Raw genomic sequence first — 25,172 nt, 5'->3', positions numbered from 1 at the left:
TTTTTTGTTTGTTTGTTGTTTTGGGTTTTTTGTTTTGTTTTGTTTTTACATTTTTAAAATAAAATAAATGTTACTCTGAATCAAATATCCTTAGAGATACCTCATGAAAATTTGGCTCTATGATCAAATAAGTTTAAGAAGAAACCTAAATTTCATTCTATGTTCTTTGCCTTGAGAGTAATGGTAGGTCACTGGTGTCAAAGTTTCTAGGATGTCCTTTGAGCAAGAAAACTATATAATTCATCACTGATCAAACATTCCCAAAGAGATCCACTTAAAAAAATAAATAAATAAATTCTATTAAAAGTCCAACATTGCTGGTGTGCTATGGAACAGACTTGGGAAAACACTCTCATAGAAGATCTAAAAGGCTACTTCTTGTTCTAAAAGTTTGTGTCTCAGTAAAAGCATTCAATATAAAGTGCCATTCTGGTAGAAAAAGCATATTTACCTGATAGAGGAGACTATAGGCATGAATTAAAAAGAAAGATGCCATTGAAATATGTCAGATCCTGCAATTCAAATACCTAAGACCAACATCATTTTTTAAGTCTCTTCACTGTAATTGGATTATATGGAGAGAGAGAGAGCTGATCTTTGCCCTTATCTAGAGGTAGCCATTTGAATTTGTTATTGTTATGTGACTGGTTCCCTATGTGACCTTGAGGCACTGTGTTTTAGTTCTGAATCTACAAAATAAAGATTTGTCTGAGTGGGCTAGTATAGTTAATGTACTCTATCTAGTCCCTAGCATTTATTAAGGAGATGTCTGTGGTGACCCAGACTTCAGGGGTTCACCAGTGCACAAATTCACTCCAAGGCACAGAGGTAGGAAGTAGTTATATAGGGGCCAGCTCTGTGTTTAAATATCATAACATGGATTCAGGAAAAATACTGCATCCTGCTGATGAGTGAACATGAATTAGGAGTAGTTCTTTGAGGATTCTAAATGCTACAGTAAGGATTTGGGTCTTTGTCCTAAATTAGGAAATGGGGAGCCATAGAAAGTTTGCCCTTAGTGGTTGAATGGCCTTTGAGCTAATTTCCATACCTAATCCCCTCCATTCAAAAGAAGCAAAACACTTGCATGAACTACTTTTTATTAAGTATACTGGTTAACAATCCAACATTTGCGGTGAAAAGAAAGGCCAAATCAACCTTGCTTAATCAACAGAAAAGATTTAAGGGCATGTGTCACTGAAAATAGCTAGCCCGTATGAAACAAATGCTACATGCCAGGCACTATAAATGTGTAACACTTAGTAACTGATTTAATCCTTACAACTCCATGGAGGGCACACTGTTATCTCTGTTTTACAGGTAGAAATGCTGAGGCACAGAGTTTAGTTCACACAGCTAAGTTACAGAGGGAGGATCTAAACTCAAGTAGTTTTACTTGAAAGTCCATTCTTTTAACCTTTTTTTTTTTTTCCCTAGTGTTCTCTCTAGCTGAAAGGTTTACACGTGGGGCAGGCTTCTTAGCTGTCCACAATCAAAGACTCAAAGACATTCACAGAATGTGGCCTCTCGTTCTTTTGAGCCTATTTTCTTCAGGACTGTCTTCATCTCCTGCCCCTAAGATATGTCTCCATCAGATCTAGAATTTTATTTTATTTTATTTTATTTTATTTTATTTTATTTTATTTTATTTTTAATTATTTTATTTATTCCTACTGCTTATGAACTAATAGTAAGATATATATATGTATGTATGTATGTATATATATATATATATATATATATATATATTTTTTTTTTTTTTTTTTTTTTTTTTTTTTTCTGATGCCGCAGTCATTCTATAATTCTGTCTTACTGGCTTTTTGTTACATACCATCACTGATCCAACCACTGGTCAGGGACATTGCATATTCAACACGCTCATTTCTGGTGCTGAGGGTGGAAGAAAGTAGCAAAGACTGAGTACAGGGAGGAAATTTCTCGGAGAGCAATGAGGGTGTTTGTCAAAGAACATCAAGCTACAGTTAGCTGAAGAAATGGAAATAGACATTTGGCTGATATAAGCAGTGGCCAACTTCCATACAAAACATAAGTTTGCATTATTGACCTGCAGCGAATTAATGGGAAGGATTCATTTTTGGCCTCCTACTCTGTATTCTTTTTATAAAAACGTTATCGAATTCTGGAGTATGGCATGTGGTACCTAGTAGGGGTGAAGGAATATGAAGCTGTCTGCATGAGGATCTCTTCCTTCTGGGGTCATAGGAATTCACTGTGATCCCGGTAATGGGGAGAAAGACTTGTTCCTATACATTAGGGCAGAATCCAAGCTGAATTGCCTTTGTTTGATTGAAAGAACGTCAGCGTATACAAGGAGAACTTTAGGATAGAAGTTAGGTAGAATTTTCTAGCACTGATATTCTTGCCAAAAAGCATTGAACAATCTCCCGAAGCTTTTCAAGAATGGAGGATGATCCATCTGGGAAGATTTGAGTATTAAGCTGCACAAAGGCCAATTGTTCTTCTGTCTTTGTGCTTCTATATAATTCTGGCTTTGGTTTCGTTTTGTTTCTGTTTTTGGTTTTTGAGAGTTATACCAGTGTCTGCTGCCTTGGGCAAAGGGTGAAAGGCCTCCAAGAGCTTGTGCATGGGAGACAGCAAGCCTTGGTTTATGTCGGCCTCTCCCTGAATATTCGCTACTCTGGAGTTCTGAATGGGGAAGAAAGGATTTGGAATTCCCACCCCAGGGACATCTACTCACTGCCTCCATACTATCTTTGCCTTATTTTTATCTTCCAGAACTATCAGAGTCTGAAAGTGTCATCAGTTAAGCAGTCTACTTTTTTCCCTCTCTCACTTAAGGTTTTCCAATGAACTTCTCAGAGTAAAGGTTTAGATAAACCACCAAATGCTTGAGCCCTCATTGACATGACAGCTAGTGCTTTGGGGTTCTCAGGTGAACGTTTTCCTCATGGGCTTCTGGGAGTTGCTGAGCCTTGGGCAGTGTTTCTCAAACTTTCACATGTTAACAGTTAAAGTTTAACGAACTTTAACTCTAACTTTAACAGAACTCTGAATCAGTGAGAGATTTTATTTAAATGCAGATTTTTTATTCAATAGGTGGGCCTGAGATTCTGTGTGCCCGACAAGCTTGCAGGTGATGCCCCCATGCTGGGGGCCCATGAACCACACTGAGAGTTGCAGGGCTTGTCTATTTTCTCTCTGTCTCTCTGACTTCTCCTCATATTTACCCCACATAAGCCCTCTAAACATGTACCATGTTTGTGCCTGGCAAGTATATCAAGATGACTGATTCTCCAAAGTCATACATATTTGAGAAGGTATTCTTCATTTATCTAATGAAGTAATTAAATTATAAGTGAGCTACCAAGCATTTCTCTGCCCTATTTTCTCATGGCCTTACTGCTTAACTTCACAAATGACAAAGGAAATACATGGTTAATGCTAACCTAATCAATTCTTAGTTCACAAATATACACAAGGAACATTTCTATCTTCCACTACAGTGCCAAAGTGCCTATCCTGTTGGTCTTCATTAGATTCCACTCTCTTTGGACACATGCCATGTTAATGTTCGAACCTCTTCATCCTCTGTATCTTTCTTCAGGACATGCACGTCATCAGCACAGATGAGAATCAAGTGTTTGCAGCGGTGCAAGAATGGAACCAAAATGACACCTATAACCTCTATATCTCAGACACCCGTGGGGTCTATTTCACGCTGGCCTTGGAGAATGTTCAGAGCAGCAGAGGTCCTGAGGGAAACATCATGATTGACCTCTATGAGGTATGTCACGAGGCATGTGCAGTCCTGAGCCCCTGTAGTGCCTGGACTGGAGGTAAAGGCCTACCATTGGCTGTTGCCTTGATCATCTTAATTATTAGTTCCTTACGTGGCCTCATGTCATTCGGGAGAAGAAGGGATTTGTAGAGCATTTTTGTTGGTTAATTTTTAATCTACAGAACACCTGTGGGAAAAATTATTTTTTCATGAAGTCCACAGGCCATGTAGTCTCAGAGACCTAGAGAGAGTATCTGGAGAAGCAGTCAAACAATTGAAAGGTTTGAACAAGAGTGATCCTAATGTGAATTTTGAAAATAATCTTGAAGGGCAAACACGGTGTCCCAATGTGAGCAAAGGGGTAGTGGGCATGTTCCCTCTCTCTTTGAAGAAAGAAAGAGGCAACTCTGCATTGGATCAGAAGATGCTCCCATTGGATTTGAATACCTTTTTTTTTTTTTTAATATTTATTTATTTGTTTGGAAAGGGGGTGGGAGGGGCAGAGAGAGAGGGAGAGAGAGTCTCAAGCAGACTCTGCACTGTCAGCAGAGGCCAACTTGGGGATTTATCTCATGAACCGTGAGAGTCAATCAAGACCTGAGTCGGATCAAGACTCAGATGCTTAAACAATTGAGCCACCCAGGTGCCCTGGACCTGAATACCTTTTTCATTAGATAACTTCCAGTAGCTAATTGTCATCCTCTCAGCGGGCCAGTGAGTGAGACAAACATGTAGGTCTTACTCTCTTAAATGGGAGGGGGGGAGGAAAGACAAAAAACAAAGTTTACCATAATTCCCTAAGAGAACTACGGCCTTTTGCTTCTCAAAATGACCAAGGTACAAAATAAAATCATACATGTTGGATCACTTAGCTTTCATGACAAATGCCAACACTTGAATTGCCATTTAAAGCACAGCTAGGTAGAAAGAAAGCTGCTATTTGGGGATGGATTTTAGCCATTTGTCAGTCTTACCTTCCACTATGAAAGATTTATAATGGGTTATAATGAGCCATTACAAAATGTATTCAGAATTTGGGAAGTGTCTGTATCATATACCTATATCCTATCTGAAAAAAAAATCTAGAATGGATTCAGATATGTACAGTCATAATGATGCTATCTTTTGGTTGAGTATGAGTTTCAGAAAGTCAAGAAGTTGCTTAAATAACAAGAAACAAGGGAATAGTATCCAGTATATCAAAGAAAGGATCCAATTTCACTTAAGAAATTTAAACCCACTGTTGTAATTCTTTTTAATGCTGTCTACCTCTCTTTTCCTTTAGGGGCTCTTGGGGATTTTCTTCTAGTATCTAAACTTCTCTTTATGTATAAATGTGCATTAACAAACTGCCCCATTCAGAGTGCAGACTAGCATGGAACATAGTTTGTGTGTATATATTTAGAAAAATGCACTGCAAACTTTTTTACACATTCACAAGTTTTTTTCCACTCGTTTCCTGCCCATGTTCCAGATAAATATAGTATCATATATCTCAGTCTCAATCTGAAAATGTATTCTGGAAAATATTTACATATTCTGGTGATTTAGTTTCAAATTTGTGTTGGATAAAATTTGTGACTTAAAGTATAAATTTTGGGGGCGCCTGGGTGGCGCAGTCGGTTGGGCGTCCAACTTCAGCCAGGTCACGATCTCGCGGTCCGTGAGTTCGAGCCCCGTGTCGGGCTCTGGGCTGATGGCTCAGAGCCTGGAGCCTGTTTCCGATTCTGTGTCTCCCTCTCTCTCTGCCCCTCCCCCGTTCATGCTCTATCTCTCTCTGTCCCAAAAATAAAATAAACGTTAAAAATGTTAAAAAAATAAATAAATAAAGTATAAATTTTGGAGTCAGGTTGACTGGATTTAAATCCTAGCTATACCCATGTGTATGTATTCTAGAGACAAAGCCAATAATTTCCAAGCCTCAGTTTCCTTGTTTAAAATATGGAGATATACATAGTATCTACTTGATAGGATTTCTCTGAGGATTACTTGTGTTAATCTTAACGTACTGTAAAATGGTTCCAGAAATACATCAATGCTCAACAAATTATAGATAGCATAATTAATATTATAGTCCAATGAGTTTAAGCTATAAGACTTAGGCTTTAAGGCTATTCTTATAGTCTTAAAGTCTATATTCTTATAGTCTTAAAATCTACCCATATTGTTTAAATACCCAACACATTTCTACTATTTTGGATCTCTCTTGCTTCCCATATTGCACTTAGCATGGCCATAGTAATTCTTGAACACCAACTACTTGTCTTCTTATAAACAAGCGTAAATTGCCACATTTCTTTCCTCACTTCTAAATGCTGTACAAACATTTAAACTTTAAATGTGTTTTGTGGAAATGTCATTCATTTTTGTGCCTTGATCCAGCACTTATGATGGAAATAGCTTGCTTCAAGAGTCTCATAAGAAGTCAAAGCAGCTGCCCCAGATCAATCACCCAATTTGTTTCCCTGGTCTTGACTCTGTCCTGTTCTCCCGAAAATATTTTCTGGTTTTCAGGTTGCATTTTTTTTTCCCTTTCTGATTAACTGCTCCCCTCTTTTCAATCTATTGTGGAATAGTTTGTTGTTGTTGTTCTGTTTTGTTTTGTTTTTTGGGTTTTTTTGTTTTGTTTGGTTTTTGGATAAATTTTGTCTTCTGCCAAAACAGAGACCATTTTAATTGGTCCCTTGATGATGGAAAAGATGACAGCTTTGGACAGGAATGACTTTGCAATGTTCTGTGATTCACACTTGTTTTCATGAATGATTTTCTGAATTCAAACATTGCTAACAGGTACGGAACGCGAAAAGGAAACAGGGTGTCTTCGGGACACGGCAAACCATTTCTTGGCTAATCCTTGTGTTTCCCCTTTGTGTCTCTCTTGCAGTTGACTGTCTGTAGGGAAACTGCTGGCTCTTATTATCATCACTTTGAGCGGTGGTGTGACTGCATTATGTAAAGGTGTTCTGCGTCCTGGGGCCGGGGAAGAAGAGTCTTTGGTTTTATTAGCCTGACAGTTCACAGCAACTTGAATTGAACTTGATGTGATCAGAATGGCGGCGGTGCCGTATCTGCTGATTACCTAGATAGAAAGAATATTGGCTGACGTGGAACCTGGCACAAATGTTCCTTAACTCTGATTGTTCTGGCTAGCAGAAAGCTGAAAGCCATCCAGCATGAATTTCCCAGTAGAATTGCAATGAATGATGAGTGCTTAGAGGTAAATGAAAAGTAAGCAAATCCGTAAATGAATTAATAAGGAGCAGAGATGAGCAACATATGAGGTAGGGGTAACAAAGACAGAATATATGGAGTGCACGTCTGCTCACATTTGGGGGTGACTGAGGAGGACAGCATGAGTTCGTTGCTTGTATGCTTCTGCATGCCAACTACCTGCCATTGCTGTTTGCTCTTTAAGCTGTTTCAGCAGAGGCCGACTGTGTAATGTGTAACAATAGGAGTCCGTGTATCGAGGAAATGTACTGTTGATGAGTCTTTGTGGGAAATGCAAAAGGAAGCACATGTCTCATTAAAATCAATCATTATGTTCATATACACACATTAGAACCTTACAACAAATGTGGCCCTTTCTTCCCTAGAAACACATGTGTGTATGTGATGACGTAGGGAGTGCTGGGGACCAAGTGTTGGGTGACCATCTTACGTGGTTTAATCACTGCAATGCTAGAATTTTCCCTCAGTGTCAGTTGGCCATTGAACATGTACCACATTTGAAAGAGTCAAGAAATGTGAACCAGGAGAGTTGTCCACAGAGCAAAAATGCTAGATAAGGATTTTTGTTGATGAAGGTTCATAATAACAATGGATAATATTTTAGGGGCCAGTATGTGCCAGGCACTGTGTAAAGAACCTCCCATTATTATCTCATTCAATCCATACATTAACTTTATGATACTAGGACTATAATTGCTCCCATTTTAAACATGAGTAAATAGAGGCAGAAAGAATGCAATCATCTTTGCAAGATTACAAAGCTAGTGGCAGAATTAAGATCTAAATCCTAGAGTATGCAACTCTTTTTTTTAAACTTTTTTAATGTTTATTTATTTTTGAGAGAAAGAGAAACAGAACATAAATGGGGGAGGGCAGAGAGAGAGGAAGACACAGAATTTGAGGCAGGATCCAGGCTCTGAGCTGTCAGCACAGAGCCCGATGTGGGGCTCGAACCCACAAACCATGAGATCATGACCTGAGCCAATGTTGGACACTTAACTGACTGAGCCACCCAGGTGTCCCTAGAGTATGCAAACTCTTAACAACAAACTCTTTGTGTCTCTAGAAAGATTTGGGCTTGTATTTGGTTGTGGCCCAGCAATATCCCTAAGAAAAGACATTGAAAGGTAGGATAAATAGTACTAGACTTTACCTAGAAGTAGAAGAAACCAGACAGAAAAAAGAAAACAGTCTTGGAGAAATGCCAACTCAGCATCTGCAAATGATCTCTCTCGACCTATTCACCACCTTCTGAACCACCTTAGTCTGTAGTTAGAGCTAAATTCAGGGAGCACTGTCATGTCCCTTCCAATTTTGTCTGGTGGATGTGTTTCTTTCAGAGAAGCCTAGAAACAAGTGTTCTAAAATTCTGTCATTCCTGAATAGCACAAACTCTCCAGGGGCATCACGTGGGGATGGGTAAGAGAGGACCACATGCCTGACGGTGGCCAGAGCAAAAAAGACATGACGAGTGTGTCTGAGACGTGTGATTCCTAGTGTATCCGTCTGGTGTGGATGATGAGAGGGGGTCTGACAGCTTTGGACAATATCCATCCTCCTCTAGGAAGGGAATATTAATTAATGATGATGAAGAGCACTTTGGTTTAATGGGCAATGACAGTTTATCCCAGCCAAGTGGAAAGGGCTGTGTTGGGAGTCAAGCCACCTGGCTGGCAAATTGGGGATGCACAGAATGTGTGCATACATGAGTGGGCACAGTGGGCATGATGGAAGACATAACCAATGAGCAGTGCATGTTCTATTGCACACACAGTGTCTTCTTCACACTATCAGTGCACCTCTTTAAAAGAGAAAGCCGAACAGTTGCGATGATGTACTGACACCTTGACTTCTTAGGGAAAGGCTGCCTCTTATAATCCAACATAGGAATTAGAGAAGAAAAATGCTTTCCTATCCAAGATATATTTCTTACTGGACACAGAATGTACCATCTAATTATATTTAAGGTTACTTACTCTCTCCTTAGTAGGATAGTGTTGCCTGGTTAAGGCAATAGGGAAGAAAAGAACACTTGGACATTTCGGGGGGAGTGGGCTCTTTGATTTCAGAGTTACCCCTGACCCTGCTCTCCCTGAGTATGTGTCTCTCCTGGCTGCAGTTCTCTCTTTAGAACAGAAAAATATCCTGTCTCCAAAGCCTGAAGAAATTATGGTCACAGATATGTTCTCTTTCTAGCTACACTTGTTGATTCATACTTTTTTATCCTTTCCAAATTTTGACACTTTGGATTTGTAATTAATGTCTGAGACAGAGAGGGTAGGGGGAATAATCTCCCAATCCTCAGTAGAGTCAGAAACAAGCAAAAACTCCCGTGCAAGGGTTTTCCTAGCTTAGCCTCCACATGCAACATGTGAAAGAAAGTTTGGGAGAGAAGAGCACCCTCTAGAGATGCATATTAAAAAAGCAAAGGAAGAATATAGGGTTCTTCATTAAAATCACCAAAGAAACCCAAGTCCCAGCACCGAACACATTCCCACTGTCAAAAACAATCTGTTCAATGAACGTATAGTTACTTAGACATTCTAGGTGCTTTATCGTCAGTGCTTGGAAGAATGCATGATAAATAGTTGATGCTCAAACAATATTTATGGGATAACTATTAAGGAAACGTACTGAAGAACGAATAAAAGGTAGCCTCAAGAAAGTATGACATCCCATCCCTGACATTTCTCTCAGAATACTCTAGGATGACTGAGAAATTTGAAGAAATAGTAGGGCCCAAAGCATTAAGTGTGTGGGCTCTCGAGTTAGACAGATTGAAGTGGAGTCCAGCTATAAGGTTCTCTGGGGAATGATCTTAGGGAAGTAACTGACCCCATCCAAACTTTGGTTTGCATACGTGTAAAATGAGGACATCATTGACTCTGCCATTTCGAGTGCATGAGAGATTAATGTGCTCATGCTTACAAAACCTTTCGTATAGTGCCTCACGCTTCATAAGTACACAGTATATATGGGATAGTGTTATTGCTGTCCTATCTTCTAATGCAGAATTCTTACTACCTATTTTATTAAAAGCAAAATAAGTCTTATACAAAGTGACTCTTCTAATATTCATTTTCGTGAGGGAGTATGGTGGAGTGAATGGTAATCCAAAAGTTACATTAGAGTGGGAGACTGTAGTGTGAGATCTGTCAGGAGAATTGCTGATGACTATATCATGGTAAGGAATGTAAGGAGCCCTGGAGAAGTTTGGGGGAAGACTGGTGCTCTTAAAAACCTATACAGTTGTTGAGAGTCATGATGTCATCTGGGGGACAAAATGGAGGTAAGAGAGGAAGAGTTGGGGACAGTTAGGGGTTCTGGTTTCTGGGAAAAAGAGCTTATGGAGCTGGGTTTTGAGGTATGCCTGGGTAGAGACATTTCTAGATATTATCCAAGGGAGTTGGGGACAGCCTATGTGAACAAGGAGAGTAAAATAAGAGAAGGGAGGGTGGCCCTCCAAAGCTATCATCCTAGGGCACAATGAATGTGCCAATGTGCTTTGTGTCGGCTTGAGGTTTGAGCTGTAACACTTCATGTTTAAAGTCTAATCAAAATGGTATTTGGGCTCATATGATATTAGAGAAGAAGAAATAATAACTGATTACTTTGAGACTTCTGGTATCAAATTCCCCATATGCAAGGCAAAGAAAGATAAGTGGCTTCTCAATACACTCAGCATTTTTGTGCAGAATTCAGAAAGGTAGAAAACGTAACAGGTCTTTCCCCAAAGGAAGACGAACGCCCAACAGTGAGCTGTGTCATTCCCACAGGGGAACATCTTCCTCAGAAACCGTATCCATGTGAAGGCATGTCTTCCTCGGGACTATTACTTTTTCCTGTCCTGTTCCATCCTTCAGCCCCACCTCATTCCAAAGCAGCACATACTATAAATACTGAGGGAGGTTTTCTCGCAACATAAACATGTCCCCCTATCCTCAGTGGAACCCCAGACGCACTGTTGTACGTACAACTACACACACATTCCATATTTTGGGCACTAACACCACTCCCTTGATTTCCAAAGTGATAGCCAAAGTAAGAGGGTAGCGGTTGCAAGAACCGTAGCCGGAGACCTCACGAAAGAGCCCTTGAGGAAAGCGTGTCACGCATTGGACACACACAGAGATGGGCTTCTCAGGCTCGGAGCAAAAGGAGCAATGGATGAGCACAAGAAACTTAAGAGCAGGGGTGACCATCTCTGCAGACCAAAGAAGCAAGACAAATGAAAAAGACACCACAAATGGGATTTGCACAGATAAAGTGCCCTGGCCACAAGAGGAAAATCAGCAGACCCACTCCAGATCCGTCCCTTATTGCCACACGTTGCCTCTGCCTTGGCACGTTTTTATTCCCCAAGATAAACCTGAAGGCCAAGCTGCCAAAGATGAATTACAAAACGCAGCTCTCTGCTCAAGTGGCATTTGATAATGCCATGCAGTTGGGGCCAATAAAGTCACCGCTTCTGCAAATCAAATGAACCAGCTCCTAAACACATATAACCCTGTTCTGACACTCTTGCCAAAAAAGGGAGAGGGCAGGAAGGAAAATGGGCAATGAAACTACTGGAATAGGTAATCGTTTTATTCTCTTGTAACCTAGAGTGTCGCGTGGTTAAGACAGCATCGCTTCTCATGTGTGAGTATGCTGTGGAGGGAAAATAGGACTTGGTGAAAATTCTGATTTATGAAATCTAATTTTTAAAGAACTGGCAGTTTAGTCATATTTAAACATGTAACAGCCTCTGGAACATATGCAAAACCAATATGGGGTTCCCTGGCGAGCAGTCCTTGTAGAGCTGGGATAGTGAATAACTAAATATTATTTGTAATTGACGTACCATTGTCGGGAGGTACAGTGCTTCTGGAATTTATGTCTTCTGCATTTGTCGAGAATCAACAATGCAGAAGAAATTGTCTGCTTTCTCTCGAAATGAGGTTGTTTTCCTAAGTAGTTCAAAGTATTCCTCCCAGCTACTCATTTATACCATTTATTTGCTTAACAAACTTGTCGTTCCAAAGGAGTATGAAGTTGGCCCAACTCTAAATTACCCCAGATGCCAAATCAGCAGGTACAAACTAATGGGGTTTGACTGTGTCAAAAGCCAAGGTAAAAATGTACATATTCTGTTGATTGAAACCCAACCTCTTTAAGTTGAGAAATTCAGAGCTGTATTTGTTAAAAGGGCTTTGGAAGTCAGACAGATCTACATGCGAACCCCAACTCTGTCATCATAAGCAATTAAAATTTGCCTACACCTCAATTTCCTCATCCATAGAATCCAGGTCCTAGCTGTTAGGCAGGTTTGTAGTGAGTGTCGGATGTTTTATATATAAAACACTATGTTTTATGTATAAATACTACATTTTATATATGAAAACACTATGCACTGGGCATACTGCCCAGTCTGTGCTTCACAAAGCCACTCATTGGGTTCTGGTTTCCTTATCCTCAAGATATGGCTGCTGATAACTCTATCTCATGGTTACTGCAAACATTAAGGGAGGTGGCTTGTGCACAGCCCTGGAATGTGCTGTTCCACACATTCAGCCCTTTCTCCCATTATCTCCCTGGGTTGTCATAATTCCAAGTAGAATATAAAAGAAGTATAAGTGCATTTAATACATTCTAAAACACTTGAAAAATACGGTACACACTAATGATTTGTTATTGCAGTTTGTCAACTTACCAATTATTACCTCTTTCCTAAAGTATGGAAGAGAGAAGGCAATCATATTGTCAGAGCCAAGGAATTAACAAGGACTGTTTCTAGTGGGAACAAGGTGCTATAGGAATGCAGGAGGGAATGATTTGACAGTTTAGGGAAATCACTGTGTCTTTATATTTAAAAGCTCTTCTTTTTTGTTCAGTATATTTCAGTGACTTAATAGAGTGATCTTTTTACAGAAAAAAAAAAGGGAGAGAAAAAGCAATAGTATTTGGATCATGGGCTTTAACTGACCTTTTCCAATTGCCTAAGGCTGTAAATAGCTCAATGGTTTAGACAGTTGTTAAGAGCATGGTCTGTGGGGCCATAAGTAGAGTTAAATTTCCAGGTCTGCCACTTGCTATCTGTGTGACTTTAGGTAGCATGACCTTGGAGAACTCACCTTACCTGGATAAGCTTCAGTTTCCTCTTATATGAAATAGAATAAGTGATACTTAGCCAAGAGGTTTAAATGAGATAAAGTATTTAAGACCATGAGTGCTATGCCTAACATAAACTTAAAGTAGTCCTATTTATGTATCATTTACCAAGCACCACAACTGAAAGCACCAGATTTTAAGTCTAGGCAACTGTAAGATACCACCAATTTACCTGAGAGGAAACAAAAAGCTTCTATCAAATTTAAAATACAATACCCATACCATAAGGGGCATAGACCTATTGCCGTGTGTCCCACAGTTCAGGGAATCATTCTGCTTGAGGATTACCACCTCTCCACTATCCCCACCCTCTCCTTCCTCCACAAGTGCTCACAGCTGAATTGGACAATCTGCTTTTTTTTTGTAAAGTAAATAAATATATCCCATCTCAAATTGATGTATTTTTCAGCCATGTCAATTTTTCCCAGGTAGCAGGGATAAAGGGAATGTTCTTGGCTAACAAGAAGATTGACAACCAAGTGAAGACTTTCATCACGTATAACAAAGGCCGAGACTGGCGTTTGCTGCAGGCGCCTGACACAGATCTAAGGGGGGACCCCGTGCACTGCTTACTGGTGAGTGTTCACATTGGAGAGGACTGTTCCGCACAGTGAAGGGCTGGAACTGGATATTAAATAAGCAGATGAAGATCGTTCCAGGGCTTGTTGCTTAACTGGTGAACAAAAGGGGACAGGGCTGGGAATGAAGGCAGAGTATGTAGAAAAGGGGCGCTATGCTGCCTTGTGTGATAAGCCAAAGAGATAAGAGGACTTGAGTAAGTTCCTTGCTCATTTCAAGGATTTTGAGTTGTGACCAGGTTCTGATGAGGACCTCAAATTGTAGTTTAAGGGAGAATGTGATCCTTTCCATCTGTGGTGGGGAGATACACCCTTACTTTTGCATGAATGATTTGTTACATATCCAATGATGCATAAATTCAGCTGCAAAATTGATGAACTGACAGCAGAATGTATAGGTGTATTTTCCAACAGAGATGTTTAATCATATTTTCAGAGGAGTTTATGCCTCAAACAAGGGGTAAGAACCACTGATTTAAACCCTCACTTGTACCCTTTGTAATGTGTTCCATTCATCTATGTCTCATTCTGTATAGCTGGGATTGGTAAACCATGGCCTGTGGGGCAAATATGGCCCACCAATTGTTTTTCTAAATAAAGTTTTACTGGGACACAGTCATGTTTATTTATAAATTGACTCTGGCTGGTTTTGCTCTAAATGACAGAATTGAATAGTTGTGTCAGGGACTATGTGGTCCATAAAGCCTATAGTATTTACTATCTGGCCCTTAAGAAAAAAAGAAAGTTTACTGTACCCTGCTTTGAAGTAAAGCTTTATTTTAGTTGCCTAACATTTGACACTGTGTAGATAGATCCGCATGAATTTATTTCTATATTTGATTATATGAAGGTGTCCAAGAGAAGGATCAGAGCTGAGTCTTGCCTTCAGGGAGTTTGCAGTCCACTTGAAAGACACTCGATTAATAAATGAGAGAGTAGAGGGACACATCTCACTCTTCATAGTGGTTTTGGGGCTGCCCTGTGCTTGATACATGGATAGATACTGAGTGAATGCAGAAGGAAGGGAGGATGAGATTAATTGCAAAACAAAGTATAGTTTAGTGCTAATTTCTGTGAAACAATTTATAAAAAGGAGAGATCAGTATGTAAACCTAGAGGGGAGACTTCTTAGTTTTAGTAAGAAAGTTTTGTATACACACACACACACACATATGCACATATCAGTGTTTGCAGTCTTCATACAATTCTCACTTTGATGTTATCCACACTCAGCTTGCTTTGTCCCAGGAAGTCTGAACAGTCACTTTGCAGGTTCATCTCATATAGCTGTAGGCGGGTCACCCTTGTACTTGAGAAGATGCCAGCAGCCATAGCTTGACCTTATTAGTTGCAAAGGATATCACAGTTGTCACTGTGTATCAGGAAAGCGGGTTAAAATTCAGCCTCCCACTCAGCGACCATCCTTATTACCGGCAACTTACGGGGGGGGGGGGGGGGGGGGTAGTAAGTGCACAAAGCCAGTGACAGTAAGTAAATGTAACAGTTATTTATTGAATACCCACTGTATACAGGGTATTCATTGTCCAGTAGCTTTTTAAAAAACCAGAGCCACCTTCCAAGTCGGGGCATTGTGGTATTTAGCCAAAGAAGCATGAGATGCACCAGTGCTTCAACATGGCCCTCCATCCCACCGTGCATTTTGGAGATAAAATGCCCATGAGAGCGAATTAACCATATCACCTGACGAGGCTTGCCTGTGACCACTCTGGCATCATAAATGCATGGGTGGAAATGCCTCTGACACAAAGCACTTAGTGAAGGGCCCCCTGTTACAACTTCAGTCCAGTTTTAGGAAGTCTTATTGCCATGCCTCCAAAATATAAACGCAGTATCAACTTGTTTACCCATCTCTACTGGGACTGTTCCAATCTAAGCTGCCATCATTTCTCACCTGCCCTGGAATGAGAGGCTCCTAACTGGTCCTCCCGTCTCTACCTGGCAATCTCTTCTCCACACCGCAACCAGCACGATCTTTTCTTTTTCAATCCAACTTTACTGAGGTAAAACATACATAGAAAATATCCGCTTTCGGGGCGCCTGGGTGGCTTGGTCGGTTAAGCGTCCGACTTCGGCTCAGGTCATGATCTCACGGTCCGTGAGTTCGAGCCCCGCGTCGGGCTCTGTGCTGACAGCTCAGAGCCTGGAGCCTGTTTTAGATTCTGTGTCTCCCTCTCTCTCTGCCCCTCCCCTGTTCATGCTCTGTATCTCTGTCTCAAAAATAAATAAATGTTAAAAAAAATAAAAAAAATAAAAAGAAAATACCCACTTTCAGAGTATAGTTTGACGAATGTTGACAAATGTTATGGACCTATGTAACCACTACCACAGTCAAGATAGAATATTTTCATCACTCAAAACTTCCTTTGTGTCCCTTTTCAGTGAGTTTTCATGCCCCCGGTCCTAGGCAATCACAAATCTGCTTTCATTTACTATAGATTAGATTTCTCTTTTCTCAAATTTTATGTCAGTGAGATCAACTTGAGCTTTAAAAATTCGGATCTTGTTCTTAAGGTTTCTAATAACTTTCTAATTCAGGTAGAATAAAGTTCAAGTACATTACCATGGCCTGCCAAGTCTCGTATGGTCTGGCCCCTGTTTTCTTCTTCTGCTTGTTCTCCTGCCTCTCTCTCTCCTTCTCTACATAGTCCATTGTGGGGGAGGACAGCACTTTTTTGCATACCTTTAACTCACTCTGCTCATTTATGTCTTAGGCTCTGCTGCATTCACCATTATTTCTCTTAAAATGCCTTTTCCCTCGTCTGGCTTTTTCTTGGCATTCAGATCCTTGCCGGATTACCTTAATCTAAGAGGCTTCTTAAGTTTTCTCTAAGAGTTGACTCAACTCTTTTTTATCCATGATCCTTCTCGTTCTCTGAAATTAGCACATATGTTTGTTGACTGTCTTGCCTACCTTCCCCTGCTCAAATATGAGCTCGAGTATAGGAACTGAGCTGTCTTTTGGCCACTCCAAAGAATAAGCTCAAGAATCTTACCTGCCACGTGGTAGGTGTTCAACATGTGTTGTTATGGGTGTTGTTTGTCTGAAGTCGATGTTCCACTGACAGGTGTTGGTTGAGTTTCACATTTCAACTTGAGTGGAAACTTTCCCTTGCCACTGACAGCCACACAGAGGGATTCCTAATATCCATCCCTGAAACTAAGAGGCCTAGGTTGACCTCACAGTTAAGAAAATCAGTAGGCTCATTAAGATCAGGAGAGATGAATTAATGGGCTCTAAATGTATGGCACCCAGGAGTCTTTGGCCTGCCTCCCTCATTAACTCTCTGATGTAGTTTCAATCTGAGTTTTAGAAAACACGCTGAGGAAAGGCAATGGCAAAGGGAGTGAGGAGCAGGGACCAAAATCACTTATAAAAATCTGCCAAAAGCACAAAATAGAAAAGAAAATCTTTGAGCTACAGGAGACCCAGACTGTTAAGAACCTTCTTTATGCTTGGGAGCTGGTGGCAGAGAGGAGATAAAAAGTGATTTTAGATTGTGAGTACTTGGAAAGTGACAGTGTCACCAAAAGCACAGCCTAGTGATTAGAAAGGAGATTTTCCAGCAGGGCTGTTACAAATGTGGAGTGGAACAGGTTCAGAATTACAGCCCCAAACGGAATGTTCCTGGTAAAATGTATTCTGCAGAAATAAGACATCCAGAGTAATTTGGGGCTGTATTTTTGGGACTTTTAGACTGATTGCCTGGAGGGCTCAGCTAGGATTTCTTTTCTCTGAAGAGTGCATTGTACACTTAGATGGGGTATTACAGGTCATGGTCCACCTGCCACCAAAGCCTCAGAATGGGGTTCCCAAGAGGCGAGATGTGAGCTGAGCCTGTGACAAATCCTGGGTCCCTAGGGAAAGCAGAGTGTTCTGTAGAGAGAGGCTGTGACTTCTTTATGGATTCAGTTGACAGTTCTCTAGTGGAGCTAAGCAGCCAGCTACCCCCAGGAGATTCTTGACTCTGCTTTCTGCTCCTTTGCACTGGCTGTGACTCCCCACGCTGTACTGGATTGGACTGCAGCTCAATGCCCCCAGAGTCAGCCTGTTGGTGCAGAGCCCTCTCTCTCCCAGGCTGTTGACTCTTTACTAAGAATCTAATGGATTTCTAGCTCCAGTTCAGGGTCATAAATAGCACAAATGTGTGAGTTCAGGCGTGGATTTGGAGGATACTGTTTAAGACCTTAGCTGCTGCCTTATTGATAAAAGGTCTGATTTGGCTTTTCAGTACGATACTCAGATTAGGGGCCCTAGGGATAAAGGTACCATGAAGATGAGACCCAAAGGCTGTCAGTGCAGAGGATGGGGAAAAGAGGAGGTGAAATGAGATGCTGGTTGACTCTTAAATAATCTCACAGTTTTTTAGTTGATTTAATTCGTGGTGGGGGGCATATCTCCTGTCATTTAGTAATTTTCCATTGGTCAACCACAATGCTCAGAAGACAGTAGCTGGTTAATGGATCGGTTAAATCCAACAGACATTTATTGAACACTTACAATGGCCAAAGGATTTTGTTGGTTAAAATAAGAAATGTAAGAATAAGACAAGAGAAAGGTAACTTGGAGCTAGAGGTCCACAATGGGCTTCAGGAGTCTGTGAATTCCCTAAAATTGAACATTAAACTCTGTGTGCATATGCCTTTGTGTAATTTTCCTTGGGATAGAGTCCTTAACTTGCCTCAGATGCTCAAAATCTGAACCTGTTCCTGAAGAGATTAAAGACGAGAGATCTAGTTGCTCCTAGTATTGACCAGTTGACGATATGCCATGCCCTGTGACTGTGTGTGAGTAAATACACAAAGGATGGTTTCCAAACATGTATGTTGCACCCTTCATTGTCTGTAAGTCAGCTGCTAGGCCTTGGTGGTTTCAAGGTACAGTTCTGTATTTTCTTAATGTGGAAAGATAAGGAAAATAGATGCCTTTGTGACAAACTGTACTTTGACTCTTCCGAATTGGAGATAACTCTGCAAAGATACTCCGGTGTTTCTGACATGGTAGGTAATGGGAGAAAAGAAGGAAGAAGGCTGGAAAGAAGGAAGGAAGGGAGAGGTAGACAAAGTGCCCCTGCCTGGGCAAAATGTGCATAACAGTTAGCGAGCCCTGTCCTGTGTCCTGCAGGAATTGGCAGTGGCATTATAATAAACCTCTCTATTAAGTTTTGGTGATTTGACTTTGACAGATGTTCAAAGCTGGTCAGGTAGAAAAGTTCAACTTAAAAAAGTAAAGATAAACCACTTAACATTGTTTTTCTTTGAGCATGGATGTAGGCTCTATAACTTCCTTGCACAAACGGAAGAAGGAAAAAAGAAAAGCCACAGAATATTCTCCTCACACCAGCTGGGGGCAATCCAGGACTGCAAATGTGAGAGTGGAGGAAACAGTGCACCAGAGAGAGCACGTCTAACGTTGCTGCTACCGCCTGAACTGGTGTCTTTTCTTCTCAAATTAATTTATCTCGGGGCTCTGAAAGCCATAGCAACAGAGCAGTGCTGAGGTGACCAAGCCAGAATACCCTCTATTCTTTGGAACAGCCAGGACCAGATATCAAATAATCCTTGATCAGGCCGGGTGGAGAGGGAGCATCACAATCTTCTAGACTGTTGGGTGGTGAAGTAGGTGGCAAGCATCTGGTTCAAGATTGCAAACCAGGTGCTCCCTTAGCCAGGGATGTTCCCTCTGTGGGGGACACAAAAGTCCCTCCATAAAGCCCATGGGACTAGGCTAATCCCCTAAGAGTTAAGCATGTCTTGGAATGCCATGGCGATAGTCACATTAATCTGATTATGTGGTTTATAAATAAACCCAAGATACTTCTGGCATTGTTCCTAGGTCAATTCCTAGGAATTGTTCCTAGGTCAATTCCTAGGAATTGTTCCTAGACCTGTTTTCAAAAGGTCTTTCAAGTCCTAACGTAAAGCATTGCTTCATGTTTTGAGCATTTATTGACTGCCTTTTTTAGATTCTGTGCTGGGTTCCACAGAAGACTCAAAGTAGCACTTAAAGTTTTCTCTTTGTTTGTAGAGTTTCTCTCTTAGGGAGGTGGTTTCTTATTTGTTGAGTTTATCTCTTAGGGAGATAAAACTGTAGGTACCTCAGACAGATAAGACAAGATTGCAAGTGGTCAAGTAAACAGCTGTAAATCAGAGAAGGAGGGGAACCTGATAGGCTGTCCTTGTCAAGAAAACTTTCATGGAAAAATGATTTGATATCTCTTCTTTATCCTGTCTTAGCATCTATCTGAGTGCAACGCAACACTGTCCTGGAACTTGTGGAACATGTAGCAGTACCCGTCCTGGTCTTCCTCTTGGGCAAAAGGAAGCCAAGCATTTTGTTCCCACTGATTCTTTTTATTTGTATTTTTAAATTTTTTTTTCATATTTATTTATTTTTGAGAGAGAGGGAGAGAAAGAGCACAAGCAGGAGAGGGGCAGAGAGAGAAGGAGACACAGATTCCGAAGCAAGCTCCAGGCTCTGAGCTGTCAGCATAGAGCCCCATGTGAGGCTCAAACTCACAAACTATAAGATGAGCCAAAGTCGGACACTTAACTGACTGAGACACCCAGGCGCCCCCCCCCCCGCCCCGCCCCACCTCGTGCCACTGATTCTTTTTATAAGGGAAGCCCTCCTTCCTCTTACGGAACATTATAAAGTAAAAATTCCTTTTGTGAAAACTTTCTATGAAATCTCCATGCAAAACTGGTCTTTATTACTATCTTTCTCCCTTGAGAGTTTACCTTCTGTGTTGGCCGTGAGGAAGGCCCAGTTGTGACCCACGGTTTTATTTCACCAGTATTTGGGCTGCGTTTCTTCCTGAGATTCATTTGTTTGTCATTTACTCTATCCTATATAAATTTAATCACTGTATCTCTGTAGCTTTCTGAATATCTGCTGGCTGAGACTTACGGAGCAGAATGAAAGTAATAACAGAGATACATTGGTGATTCCAAAAACTCAAGTCGATAAGATTAGAAAATAATCTTTTTGAGAGATGAAAAGAGATGTGGGTTCAGACACAAACTTGTAGTTTTTGACAACTCAGTACCAGAACTATTTTAAATGAAATTCGTGTAAGATTTATTATCCTGTATTTGAAAACTGTTGATAGCTTCATCAGAGAATTTGATCGAGATTGTTACACACAGACATCAAGTCCCTTAAATTTTCATTTGAATTGTTATTACCAGTACATTTTGTCTACAGGTATGACTTTTATATTGAATAATACTGATCCTGATAATTCCCTGACATGGATACTATGTCAGTCATCTGATAGATGTTAGGACAGTTTCACACGCAGCTTCTTCTGTACAACAGAGACCAAGTTCTCCCATGGAGGGTGGCTGGGAGGTGCCATCTGACTTCTTCAGAGCCCTCCCAGTCTGACCAAACCTTCTTTTCAGACTTCATATCCATCTTTCCTCCTCACTGTAACCTGGCTGCCTACTGTATTATAGCTAAACTCATTCTGCTTCTTTTCTTTGTTATTGATATTACTTAGGCCTGAACTATCCTTCATCCTCCTGAACATCTCACCTGCTGTTCATATTCTACACATCATTGCCTCAGGCACCATTTTCTCCCCAAAGCCTTTTTCTGATCCAGCGTTGAACATAGTTGTGTCAGCCTCTCGAACTTCATATTCCGTCTGTATTGATCTTATGACTGTTAAAATAGTCTCTCTTTATGGTAACCAATAGAAAGATCTTAAGCTATATATCTCATAATGGCAAAGACCAAAATTTAGTCAGTGTAAGTCTTTCATAAGCTACATCTCGTGTTTTTCAGATAGAGTACTGAAATATTTCTTGAATGACCAAATGGCAATCAAGGCAGTAGAATAGGCCTAAATCAAAGGGGCCCCCACCTTCACCAATTTGGCAGCTGTCTTATACTTAGTGGACCCCAGGTATCTGTGGAATGAAAGGTGTGTGCATAGATGGATGGATGAATGGGATGGATGGATGCCCTGAAACTGGACTTTAGATGACCTTTTTGATCATGTGCTTTCATGACACTCACTTCTCCTCTTCACAGCCCTACTGCTCACTGCACCTTCACCTGAAGGTCTCTGAGAACCCCTACACCTCAGGGATCATCGCCAGCAGAGACACAGCCCCCAGCATCATAGTGGCTTCAGGTAAGAAGCTTGCCTGGTTGGCTTGCTGTGGAAGATTGCATTTATTTTCAGAAGCTAGATATCTGTGCTGGAAACTTCATGAGTAAGCAAAAAGATATTTTGAAAGTCAACCTAAAGCCATTGACCCCGAAGCAACTCTGCAGAAAAACCCTGCTCAGATATAGTGTTTACAGTGTAAGTCCATCTCGAGCAGTGGAAATGGCCATTACAGCCCATTGTTAGCTTTTGTGAAAAGCTCCTTTCACTACTGATGATGTGCTCTTTCTAGGTAACATAGGTTCCGAATTGTCAGACAGCGACATCAGCATGTTTGTCTCTTCAGATGCAGGGAACACCTGGAGGCAGGTGAGAAAGTATCCTGGGTCAAGTTGCTGCAGTTTAAATGACATAAAAATTGTTCAACTGGGTTAAATTCTGAGAACTCATTCAGCTGTACATAAATCCTAAAGCTTGTCAATGTGTTTATTTTCCTGTTTTGTTTTATAAGAGTCTTAAAGTTTAGCAAATATTTGTGCAATTTGTTTGTTTGTTTTGTCATTCAGTAAAAATGACCCTTTTTCCGAGTCTCTATGTAAGAAAGCTTATAAGTGACAATGAAACCAAATCGGATCTGACAGAATTTTTTTCCATAAAAGGAAACCAGGATCCTAAAGAGTTTATCATAGTGGGAACATGGACGCTGGAGGGTAGATTGTATACCCAGCACTGAGCTGCCCCCATAAATTCCCCTTGCCTCAGAGTCAGAATATAGAGGAAAGCAATGATTCTGAAATAGCCATTACCCAGGTGGTGTTCTGAAATGTCTATATGTTATGTGCAGAAGACAGAGTCATAACCATCAGGGTGCATATGTTAGGAAAAGTAGAAATGGAATCACTGTAAACCAACATGTTTAGCTTAAATGCTTCCTCTCTTTCTTCTAAATGAAAATTAGATACCCATAGCTTATAAAACAGGCATTTAATGAGATTTAGCAATCATAACAAGATATGTGCCTAATGCACGGTTGTTACACTTCAATAAATATGTTTTAATAACCTACTGATGTTTAATTATCATACAGTAACTAGCCCCGTAAATTGAAATCTAATGCACAGGTGATCACACAGAAGTGAGAACTCCCTGCTTTATGTTTTAGATAGAGATGCCCATGTTATAGTCCAAGTTACCATTTCCTAGCTTCTGACCCCTTATGGACCCTCTGTATGATTCACATGGTTTGAGGAGAGCAAGGCAGGAAGATGTTTGCTTAAGAATCCCCAGGGCTATTGCTGGAGCCTGCTTCAGATTCTGTGTCTCCCCCTGTCTCTGCCCCTCCCCCACTCATGCTTTGTCTCTCTCTGTCAAAAATAAATAAACATTAACAAAATGAAAAAAAATAAAAAGAATCCCCAGGGCTAGTGATCTTGGAGGTATGTAGGAACATGGACTATTAAGCTTCCTCTGGAGAATAGCTCGAAAGCCAGGATCCCATTTTGTTTCTGCCAACACCCCAAACAAAGAAAAGGACTTTTTACGTCTGTAATCCTGGGGTACGTCTTAGATATAAGAAATAAACAAAGGGAAAAACAATCATGTCTGTAGTGTAACTGCAGACAAGGTGACACCAACAAAGCAATTATGAAAAAACAGCGCATATCTCATATAGTGAGGACACGAAACTTGTTTGTAGCCCATCTCCATTTGACTTCAAATTGGTTTCTCCACTTTTGGAGAAAAACCTAAATGACGCGTGTACCCAAAGATGATTCCATTTGGATCAGAACTCCTATATGGCTTGCTAGAGAATCTATGAATTGAACCAGAACAGCTTTCCTCTGAAATACTTGGAAAACTTGAAATAATTACATCTGGAAAGGGCCCTATAACTCCGCAGGTCTCGGACCCGTGAATTACTACACAGATGGTCTTGGGTAAGTCACCACATCTCTCTAAACCTTAGTTTTCTCATCTGTAGAAACGAGAATGCTGGGGTAAAGTATCTCTAAGGCTTCTTCCATCCAAAGATGTTACACAATATGATGGTTACCCTGCATTCTGAGAAGTGGGTCCTAAGTGGGAATCAACAGAACTTGCCATAAAAATATGGGAATAGAAGCATGAATACATAACTATTAATTTTTCGGGTTCATTTGTGGCACAGCTAAAATCATTTTGTGCAGTGCCATTGGTATACGCAGCCCACCTTGGGAAGCATTATTTATAAGTGTCTTTCCAAAGAGGTGAGGACACCTTGGTGTATCATGGGAAGGACTTTTCCTCCTCATATGAAGGCTAATTCTCTGAACTCTGGGTGTGTGTCCATGTGGATGTTTTCCTCTTGCAGATCTTTGAAGAAGAGCATAGCGTTTTGTATCTGGATCAAGGTGGAGTCCTGGTTGCTATGAAGCACACGTCTCTCCCGATTCGACATCTCTGGTAACGGCACTGATCATGAGTCATGCACCCGATGGTTCCATACTGCTAAGACCAGTTGAGGAGTCAGGCTATCAGTTGGTGACGGTGTTTGCAATAAAATGTCAAAGTCTACTAGAACAGCATTTATGCCTTTGCGCTATTAAAATAAGGCATCGCCAACGGTTTCACAAGAGGAGGAAAGGAGACAGAAGGAGGGAAGGAGGTGGGGGTAGGGCTGGAGGGAAGGATATTGAGAAAGACCGAGATTCTACCCCTGAGAGAAGAGCTGCATTATGGTTTTCAAATATGACAGTGCCCTCCCCAGTACCTTACTCTTTGAGCACACTTGTGGGTACAGTGGTGTGTCAGGTAAAATAGGTAGAAGTCAAGAGAGGCTTAACGTGTGTCCGTTATGTGTGTTCTGCACAGAGATCAGCAGTTCAGGGCAAATCTGTCCCTATCTCATTTCCCCCTGATTCTATTGAGGAAAGGAGGTTACCAGTCTGCACCTCTACCGGTAGGTCTTGCCCAGATGGACATTTAAGGCCTAACTTCCAGAATGGTTTCTAGTAGACTCCTTCATCTCTGTTTTTGAAAAGGGCTCTCTCCACAGCGCAAGCTTGTTCAAAACCAAAAGCCTGATTTTCCGCCTGGTGTGAGTTACTTAGGAGACTGAAGAGAAAACTGTGGAAATAAGAGAAATGGAGGCTTAGCGTGGGGGAAGGCATCTGCAGGGAAACACAGAACAAAGGAAACATCCTGGGTGACCTTCAGAGTTGCAGACTTCTCTTACTCGCAAGAGCCAGTCCTGTACCCATTCACTCAAGGAGTCAGCCAGGATGCAAAACAGTGTTAAGAGAGAAGCCACCAAGGGTTTGATCTCTTGGAGGCAGC

General features: G+C 40.9%; 1 protein-coding gene across 6 annotated transcripts in view; it reads left to right on the top strand.

The window, feature by feature from the left end:
- Positions 1-25,172, top strand: part of SORCS1 (sortilin related VPS10 domain containing receptor 1) — a 547,844-nt gene that overhangs the window by 385,975 nt on the left and 136,697 nt on the right. For all 6 annotated transcript variants that reach the window (XM_045438838.1, XM_045438836.1, XM_045438837.1 and 3 more), the window contains exons 9-13: positions 3,587-3,766; positions 13,570-13,716; positions 21,779-21,881; positions 22,150-22,226; positions 24,208-24,299. In XM_045438838.1, coding sequence (XP_045294794.1) covers positions 3,587-3,766; positions 13,570-13,716; positions 21,779-21,881; positions 22,150-22,226; positions 24,208-24,299 — 599 coding nt within the window. The remainder of the gene's footprint in view (positions 1-3,586; positions 3,767-13,569; positions 13,717-21,778; positions 21,882-22,149; positions 22,227-24,207; positions 24,300-25,172) is intronic.

The sequence above is a fragment of the Leopardus geoffroyi genome, chromosome D2, assembly GCF_018350155.1.
Source record: "Leopardus geoffroyi isolate Oge1 chromosome D2, O.geoffroyi_Oge1_pat1.0, whole genome shotgun sequence".
Classification (NCBI taxonomy): domain Eukaryota; kingdom Metazoa; phylum Chordata; class Mammalia; order Carnivora; family Felidae; genus Leopardus; species Leopardus geoffroyi.
This window is presented reverse-complemented; position numbering and strand designations above follow the sequence as displayed.